Raw genomic sequence first — 9,872 nt, 5'->3', positions numbered from 1 at the left:
GTGGATGGGTGCATAACAAATATATCTAAGTATTACTCCAGTTTTACCAAAAATGTCTTGCATGACTGGATTCTGCAAGGTATTGACCAGTGTTGCTATGTGCATTCTGGAACAGACAAGACATGGGTGTACTCCTATAGCAGTATGTGGTCTTTCAACACAGTTCTTTTCTTAAATGTAAATTATAAAGTTTACCATATAGAAAACTGCTTCCTACCTTCTGAGCTTTTGAGGAGAGTGCACCAAGCAAGCTTGCTGCAGTTTTATTTTAGTCATATATGCAAAATAAACTTTCTAAAGCAATAATGCAATTTAAGGGACCAACAGTCCAGAGTAAGTTTATGCAAGGAAAAAAACAAAGATATTGACAATTTCACATGTATTTTACAAAATTTTCATGACTTTACAATTACATAAACATGTGGCATGGGCGGGTGTGGGTACAGAGGACTTTACCCCACCAGTAAGTCACTTTTGCTGGTTAACAATACAGAACAAATAATTCTGGGCATCAAAGAGGTCAGTTATCCCATGTGTAATTTTCAGAGAAGCTAACATACATATGTGTCATTGGACAAGAGAGCTCAATAAACATGGATGTAAAGGTATTTTTAATACAGTTTCTCAGAATTAGGGCTAATCTAGTAATGTGGACCTGATTTAATACAAGCAAAAAGGAGCTACTACTTTGTCTTGGAAGTTAAGGAAATGCACATTACTATGTCTAGCACAGTATCTAGAAATCGTAGGCCATGTGAGTTACTGTAAGTGATAAACATTAAACGCAGTTTGCAAGTCATGACTGTTACAACCCTGTGCTGGAGTCATTTACAGACTGAAATACAAAAGGGATATGATGGAATGCAATATACTTCCAATACTTAATATGTGAAAAGCACTACTCAACTACAGCACTCAGCATGCTCAAAAGAAGGCTACGTTATTTCTGGTATTCTTTATTAAAAATACTGCTGTACACATGAAGAATGAAAACAGGATTAAAGATGGATAACATATATTGGGATCATGACAGAACTTAACATACTGGTGCTTTTTAGGGGAAGCTGTTGACATCTGAATTACTGAAACAGGGGACAAACCAAAAAAACCAAAACATAGGTACCCCCCAAAAAACTTTTACAGTGTAGTAAATACACAGACAGAATTTAAAACAGGTACAAAAATTAAAATGACCAACATCACATGATTTCAAAGGTTGCCCTTTCTGTGCTTTTAGCTGTAAAGATAGGAAGATCACAATAATTTCCCACATGGAAGGGTATGTCCTGGGTGGTTTTTGTTTTTTTTTAAAAATATACACATACAGCTCTTCTTCGGAATGGAAGAGAGATTATAACTTTAGGACAACCTTCTTAATGGAATTAAAATGCGGTAGAAGGGCTCTCCCCAAAAACACCCAAGCAGAACTTCAGACTGTTCAAATCATTCCCAAATATGGACCAAATGAAATAAATAGAAAACAAAGCTCAACAATTATTTGTTTTATGTATTACCTGACACCAAATGTTTTCTGGCTGACATTAGTTACTTATGAAAACTTAATAGCTGTCTCCTTTTTTTTTTTAAACCAAGTCCTGAGGTTACTAGGGGCTGAAGCAAACTGAATTATGTAAATACATGCAAGTTTGCATTCTAGACTTGTCTCACAGAGGATGGTTTGCTGGTCTAGGAAGGATGAGAATTCAAGCCCTATTTTACCCCTGCCTTAACTTTCACAAAATATTGGTCCACAAATTAAATTTTCCAAAGGTTCCCAAACCCCACAACTGAACAGATGATCCCCTTTCATTTTCAAAGAAAACAATACCGGAAAAAACCTCAGCCCGCTTATAAATTAAGCATTTCATATTTCTTCTAGAATACAAGTACTTCTTTTTTGTACAAAAGAATTACAATATGATTTGTCAAAAAACATATAAAAGACAGCTGCTCTTCCTCAAATACATGAGCTAATGATAAAAGACTGTTTTGCATGTTCACTTCTCAAAGTTCCCGTTCCTTTTACATTAAAAAGAACAATATTGTGGCAATTGTTATCCTTTGAATATTAAACGTTATGTTCCTTTTAAAATTCATTCAGATCAAATGCAACAATAATTGATTTTTAAACTCAACAACTGATGCTACCAAATGCGGACTCAACCACATTTTCTAAAATATGTAAAGCACGGTCCCTAGTCTTCAGAGCTTCCGATGTGAAAAGAGTTGCTTTTCTTGATGCAAGTCTCAAGGCGGAGAATCATTTTAAAGCTTATAAAAGTGAACAGAGAAATATTAAAAACTTCTCTGAAAACTACAAATATTGAGAATTATTAAAATTGATGTCAGTAACATCAGCTGCAAGTGCTTAGAGTCTGTCCTGACCTTTTGAGTTTCCACATTTTCTTCATGGTGAGCACCCAGTGCTATTAAAATATTCAGTGCTGGGAAAGGATAGATACAGTCTTCACTACTGCTTTACGAAAGGAAATTCCTACATATTTGGCAGTCTTCAATATCAAAGTGTAGCTGTTTATCTTTTACTATAAATCCCAGGAATACCCAAGTTTGGAGACACAACTGCATGTCCAAATATTAGAAAGTTAATTGAGGAGGAAAATTCCAGACTGAATTACTTCAGGAATATTCATGTGTTGAGTATTATCAAAAGTAATATTACTTTGGGCTAAGCAGTGACTGCAAAGGCACAGCAGATCATTATCCCTCCAGATTCAGGTTGTAAAACTTCAAAAGCTCTTGATGCCAGACAACTGCTGTGTTTAGTTAATCTTCTTAACAGTGTCTTTGTTTCTGTATCCAGTGTAGAGTACCATAATAAAGCTGTGGTTCAAAGAACAGAACTTTATACAAAAATTATACTGTAAATAACCTAAAGTAATACACTCCTGAAACTTCAGGCATTTAACACAATTTCTTTAAAAAAATTCTGTTAAAAAAATTGCATAAATGTAAATGCAGCTGACTAGCAGGAAAACATACAAACAGTTTTTAAAGGCGTTGGTTGTGTTTAGAGCAAATTTGATATGCCCCTTAAATTATAGGTGTTTCAAAGGTTGCTATTTTGTCACGTTGCTTAGACAAGGCTTAAATGAGAGGGGATTTTATACATGTCAATTCACTGATACTTGATTTTTTTTTTTTTTTTTTAAATATGCATCTTCTGGTTGGTTTGTTAACTAACTGTGGGTGGCATACAGAGCTCGCATACAACACACTTTTACAGAGATTACAAACTAAACTCTCATTTATAGAGCACAATTTCTATGAAATTATTTCCCTGGTCCTTTATGCTATTCTGGGTGCAAATAATATCAAAATGAATAAATTGAGCAATATCCTCAGTGACAAAAATGTATCCCAGAAATGTCCTTGCAAAGAGTTTCCCTTAATAAGTATACAATGTGGCAAAACATCAGAGATCAGAAAAGTCTTAAAAAAATTAAAATTAGTGCATATACAAGTGGAAAAAATAAAAGCAGGAACATCATGCACCTGATGTGTTCCTTAATCTAAAATAAATTCTTCACAGATAAAGCCTCCAATGGCAGCCATAGCTCTAGGATAAATGAAACATTCTTCCCTTCAAGTAACAGTGTACCTGACTGAAGTGCAAGCAGCTTTGCTCATCTCCTGTTTGTTTCCCAAATGTGAAATGAGATGACAACAATAATTCAGCTGTAGTGCAATTTGCTATTGGTTAAGTTCCTCAGCAATGTCCTGCATGCTTTCAGCAAATACTACAACTGACCATTTGCGGCTGCAATTAGTTCTTGAAAAGTATTTTCAAAGCAGCGTTTTAAATCGCTGTAAGTTACCACAAGGACACTCTTCTCGTCTCTGGAAATGAGGCTTATTTTTTCTGGCACACCAGCATCTAACTGTAACAAGAATGCAAAAGATAAAATGTGACAAATGGCAGTACAATCATTTTCTTAAACACAAAACCTATGAGGTTTTTAGCAAGCTTGTGAGAGTGTGATTCACAGAAAGGGCAAGGTTTTTCTCTTTCAACATATACAACCTGTTAAACATTTTCAAACCTGTGATTAGTCAACTCAAATCTGACCCTGCATCAGATTAATGGTCAAGAACCACAAGTTAAAAAAACATTGCAGAAGAAGAAGGGAACTTGGTCCAACCCTTCTGAAATACCACTCCCCTTAAAACAACCAAGCAAGCTAGGGAGGGATAATCTCTATATAGGCCTGAGCCACATCACTGAATTTCTGTGCAAGTTACGGGACATGTTCATCAAATGGACCAGTTAGGAGGGATGGATCTTCAGCCATTTTAAACAAAACTACAGGAAGTATCAGCATCTGAGCAATTTTGGCTGCCTAGTCCTGTGCTCTGTAATAGCTGAAACTTTAACTTCCGAATTCAAACTGGCTAGTGGCCAGTGAAGGTGGGAACAAAATTAACTAGCTGAAGTTTTGTTAGGCAGTATCCTTTTTCTCAGTCTAGAATGCAGACATTATCTAATTTTGATCTCTGACAGACAGTTAATACAGGCTGTCAGTCAGTCAGAAGAAAAACAAACTTTTTTTTCCCAACCAACGTCTCAAGTTTTTCTTCTACCGATTAAACTAGCATTGAAGCAACATGGAAATAAACTAACATACATTCTCAACTGGCTTCCACACAGCTTGTGTCACTAATATTTTATGATATTTCTACCAGCAAGTGGTGTAGAAATCTCTAGGGGAACTTTATATTTTACAAAGAGTACACAATTTCTACACTGCAAAAGGTGTTCATTAATTTGTAACTTGCAGATTCTTTGCTAAGTACAATGGGTGCTGCTTTCTTTTGAAAATAGTTTAAGGGATCTTCAACATTTGTTTTATACCACAAACTCTTGTCCAAACACAGGCTTCACTGTCTGTATTACGGTATATAGAGCAACACTTTGGAAACATACCCCAGGGGATAATGGGGGTACTAGTAGATTTGTAGATAATATGGTAATGAGTGCTATGGAAACAGATAAATGTACTGTTATGCCTGATTGAATAGAGGAAAAGGAGAACTAGGTTAGCCACCGAGTTCTTGTTTAATTGGATGTTCTCAGGAGCAACACTGTAAGATAGAAAACATCTTGTAGAAAGAGGTGCAGCATACTGATCTGAACTCACAGCAATAAAAGCTAGAACCTCCCGAATTCTAGCCTCACTGTTGTGTGAGGCTTCAGGCAAACTAATGCAGAGAGACTGATTTGTTTTCTATTTCTGTAAAATGGGTATAATACTGCCTCCACCACCCCGCAACACTTCTCCTAGGGTGTTATTAGGATTAATTTTCAAAAAAAGAAACCAGTTTGAAGACAAAGAGTACCAACTGTAAGTGCAATGTAAGATCTTCTATCTATTGTTCAAGTGCTGTATACGCGTAATCTGAGGTATCCTACTGGATTTGAAACACTGCAGATCAATAACAAACAAAGCCATGCTATTGACCATGTACCTGACTACATGTGGCTTTCTTCCGCTGGTCCTTAGGTAAATAGGTGCACAGAAATGTCGCACTCGGATATAGAAGTTCCTTCCCCTTATGATACTTGAATAAGTCTGAATCTAACAATGACATTTCAAGAGCAAAGTATGAAAGCCAGATACCCCATTTTACTAGGATCCGTTTTCCAATATGCTGCTTTCTGAAGTTTAAGAATGCTTTTTTTAGAGTGCCTTTACTGCCAAGATATTGAGGTCCTTCAGCCCTAGATAGTGATTCTTTGCATTATGGGTCCACAACCCTAGAACTAACCATTTGTTTTGAGCATAAGCCACAAAAGTTTCTAGCACACAATATTCTGCAATATATTCTTTCCCCTGACTTACAGAATTACATCCCCCCAAAATTGCTGTAGCTCTTCACCTCCTGTTTGAGCATCAGCATACATGCCTTTAATTTTCACCTGGCCATTAGCACACACTCCCCCAATCTCCTTTATTTAGCCTCATAAATCCCTTTAAATCAGGATTTAAAGAGACTGACAAAACAAAATTAAAAGTAAAAGGAGATTAAGGAAATAATCCAGTGGCCAGATTAAGAGCCACCAATAATTTAGGGAGAAGTTTTGGCTGAAGTTAATTAGTAGTTGCTAGTATCTAAGGATCTGAGTATGGTCAAGCTTCTCTGGAAAAGAAAGGTGGTTTTGGATTGCTAAAGTTTGGTAAAACATCTGCAAAGTTGAAGTACAAGCTGCAGGGAAAAAGTAAGTCTGTTACTTTTTTATTTCGTTTACGGAGCGGAACAGAAAGATATGCCTCTGCTGCCATTCATGAGAGTGCTCAACTAAAGTTTTGCCAGTGACGCAACTAAAATCTTAGAATACTGCAAGTGGCCTCTTTAAACCAATTATGCACCCTACTACTGCTGAGCTGCTCTGGGGGCTGGAAAGGACTCTGGCACAATTTAGACAAGCCATTGCGTCTATGTTACAGAAATCTCCCTGGGGTGCCCCTATGTGCCACAATGCTGCCTGGAATCCATGCAGCACTGCATGCTGTGGTACCCCTCCAGATACAACCCTGTCGCCCCCAGCCCTGCCCCGGCAAACCCCCAACAGCAGGGTGTGTGAGGGCATCTTCAGAAGACAGCCTTATTGAGGTCTTCCACTGTACCTGTGCCAGGAGAATCATACTCTAGGGGCTGATTACAGGACTTTTAGGGTCCCTCTCGGTTATCCTTTAGCATGACAAAAAGGGGCCACTGTACACCACTCTAATGAATTCCCAGTTTTAACATTAACATAGCAGTACTTCTAATTAAAATATCCATGAAAGGTTACATGCTAATTTACTGGATAATCTGTTCTCACACAGATTAGAAAAATATCAACTAAATCAACAGAATTAGTCTGTCAGTGACGCATCCATTTTCTTTCAACCATGGAATGTCACATGAGTGAAAGCTTCACCAAATCATTCTTTAAAGAAAGAACACAGATACAGGTTACCTTGTTAAGACATGAGATAATGTGACTGAGGTCAATCCAAGGAGTGCCCGCTTCTGTCACCTGATGGAAAAGATGATCCCGAAAGAGCTTCAGTAGATATCGATCTCCAGTTTCTGACCAAGTTGGGTCTTTCTGAAATCTGGTGCAAAACAAAGCTTCACATTAACAATCAAGGAGTTAAAAAGATATTTGCTCATTAACTCTTCAAGATAAATACTGTCTCATTATGTAGCGGAGCTTAGATAACCTACTACCAAGTAGTAGTGTTTTCTTCCTATCACAAAGATATAAGAAGCTTTATCCATAGTTCCTCAGCTAAAGTACCTGAAGTTAAATGTTTACTAAAAGCTTGCAGGAAAGGGATTGGGAGGAAAACCATCAAAGTTACCAGACGAATGCTAAAAACTAGTTATATTGTAACTCAAATCTGCAGTTACCTAACAGTTTATTTAAGTGATTTTGAAAATAGGCCAGTGAAAAGTACATTGTTTCATATTAGCAGACAGATAATCGGCACAAAACTATGCCTCATTCAAACTCTTCTGAAACACTTTACTATAATTACATATTGAGGTAAGCCATAGCCTTGTATATGTGCTCTCAAGCATAATAAACCTCAAATACAATATATATGCTAAATATATGGTAAAGAAACACAAATATATATGTTCAGATAGGAATATTTTTCTTTTCTTTAAGTTAAAATTCTGATTAAAATAGCCTAACTCATTGCCTCAAGGTGTTTTTACTTCTTACTTCTTCAGAGGCATAACTGGAGATAGGATTATTCAGATCATATCTGTGAGGGTAGAAATCTTGAATTATAAACTGGATTTTATATATTGTACTATGAAAAAAAGCATTGCATCTCTTACTCTGGCCTCTCATTGATTGTTCCCAATTTTGCTAGAAGCCTAAACAACCTTCCATTCTGCACCTCCTATAACACAAGAAATGTATGATTAGTTCAAAGTTGGGAAGAAACACAAAACTTAGACACGGGTGCACACAAAAGCCTCAATGCAGCAAAACTGATCTTGTGTAACAAAATTGCAAAGACCCATCAGATTAATTTTGATGAAGATGGTTTACATTTTCTAGAAATAGATTCATCAATACATTGCACTGCATACCCAAAGTCAGCGTTATTGATCTTTGTGCTTCATTTTCTTCCTTTGCAAATCTCCAGTCTGGCCAGCACCCAGGCCATGTTTCTGCCCCAGAAAGGGCTAGACTATCAGCTTCATTGCCTCATGGAACACCAATGCAGACTCCAGCTACCCCATTTGTTTAGGATACCAGAGGGTGGATACTTTAAAAAAGTATATTGGGTTTTAAGATGGAGCAGGAGCAGGGTCTAGACATCAGACGGAAGAGGAAAATGCTAAATTTCCTAGTTGCTTCATGCCCCTCTTATCTTGGTTACCTGGACATTCAATTTGGATTGTTTTGTTTTCTTCTCACTTTTTTTGTTTTTGCTGGCCACCATTAGTAAAAGGCGTTTGCTAATACTGGTAAATCAGATTGCAATCCAAATGCATAATAAGTATCAGATCCAAGACCACTTTAGACACAAAGCACATCTGTTCAAAAGGAAAGCTATAAACAAATGCGTATAACTAAAGGAGCTAAAATCCTGACACCATCCCAAACAAAGACAGCAACAAAATCAGCACAAAGTATAGAACCTCTGCAATTTGGGTTTTTTTTTTTTTAATGACACAGACAGCTGATAATCCATTTCACACACTGCTTTCCATCTCCATGTCAAGTCTGAGAGAAAAAAATTGTTCTGCCTGTATCCTAGTTTATAACACATTCTGAATACATGCATATTTTGTTTAAATAGAGGCTGTTCAAATCAGGCTTCCAGAAGGAAAAAAGATTCTAATAATGTGCCATTATAAAGCATCTCAAGACCTAGTTACTGCCATCCACACTCATGTGGCATAGCAGCTTACTCCACACACAGTGCCACTGATTTCAGTAGGATTACTCCTGAAGTAATTTACTACTCAACATGAGTAACGTTGGCAGAACTGGGTCCTAAATTTGGCAAATGAAGTCATCCTGTAATACATTAGTGTGACAGCTTGATTTGAAAGACAAGAAGAAAAGGGACAACAAGATTTATACTCCTCAGGCTCCTGGAATACTGCGGAGCAGTTTGTATTGCTCCTGTAACTGTATTAATTTCAGATTATGGAGTGGCAGTGCAGCCTCCTACTTTGTCCAGCTACAAGGTTTTGCATGCAGAATATATACATTAAAAAAATAATAATGCCTAACGACTACATAGCAACTTTTATCTGTAGATCTCAAAATGCTTTACACAGGTAGTCAGTTTTATTATCCCCATTTTACAGATGAGGAAACCAAAGCACAAAGAGGGAAGCACCCAGAAGGCCAGTGAGAGCCAGGAACAGAACCCAGATTTCCTGGTTCAGTGCTCTTTCCACTAGGCTATATGGTCACCTTTTAAAACCTCAGTATGGGCAATGGGATTAAGGGAAACAGGACATAAAGGCATGATTTAAGCCCTTAAAACCTTAATATCCCACTTTGACTGAAGATTTGAGTTATTCCATGTTTTGTCACATGAGAGGGAAGCAGCGAAAGCCTCCTACCATGTATCTTGGTCTGAATCTTGTTGGGGATTTGTAGTCAAAGTAGGAAGAGTCAAACCCTCTCTATAGCAGTATTATATAGTAACAGGAAAGTACACTTCTTCTGGAAGCTATATAACTTCCAGAAGATCTACTTAGCAATACATGTCTTGACTGAATTTGAACAGTATGAGCGACTGATTTAGTTGATGCGAGGGTGACAGCAGATAGCTCTATTTTTCATTTGTTTGAACAGGAGTTAATATGGGGTAAGGAGAAGAGTAATG

At 37.1% G+C, this 9,872-nt stretch overlaps 1 protein-coding gene across 6 annotated transcripts in view; it reads right to left on the bottom strand.

Annotated features, from left to right (window-relative positions):
* Window positions 1-306: 306 nt before the first annotated feature.
* The window catches only part of PAN3 (poly(A) specific ribonuclease subunit PAN3), a 120,409-nt gene continuing 110,843 nt past the window's right edge, over window positions 307-9,872 (bottom strand). For all 6 annotated transcript variants that reach the window (XM_073340702.2, XM_073340719.2, XM_073340697.2 and 3 more), the window contains 3 exons: window positions 7,855-7,919; window positions 6,980-7,118; window positions 307-3,899 (listed from right to left, as the gene is read on the bottom strand). In XM_073340702.2, coding sequence (XP_073196803.2) covers window positions 3,759-3,899; window positions 6,980-7,118; window positions 7,855-7,919 — 345 coding nt within the window. In that variant the 3' untranslated portion in view covers window positions 307-3,758. The remainder of the gene's footprint in view (window positions 3,900-6,979; window positions 7,119-7,854; window positions 7,920-9,872) is intronic.

Source organism: Lepidochelys kempii, chromosome 1 (genome assembly GCF_965140285.1).
Source record: "Lepidochelys kempii isolate rLepKem1 chromosome 1, rLepKem1.hap1, whole genome shotgun sequence".
Taxonomy (NCBI): Eukaryota; Metazoa; Chordata; order Testudines; family Cheloniidae; genus Lepidochelys; species Lepidochelys kempii.
The sequence above is the reverse complement of the archived record's forward strand: the minus strand, read 5'-3'. Positions and strand labels throughout refer to the sequence as shown.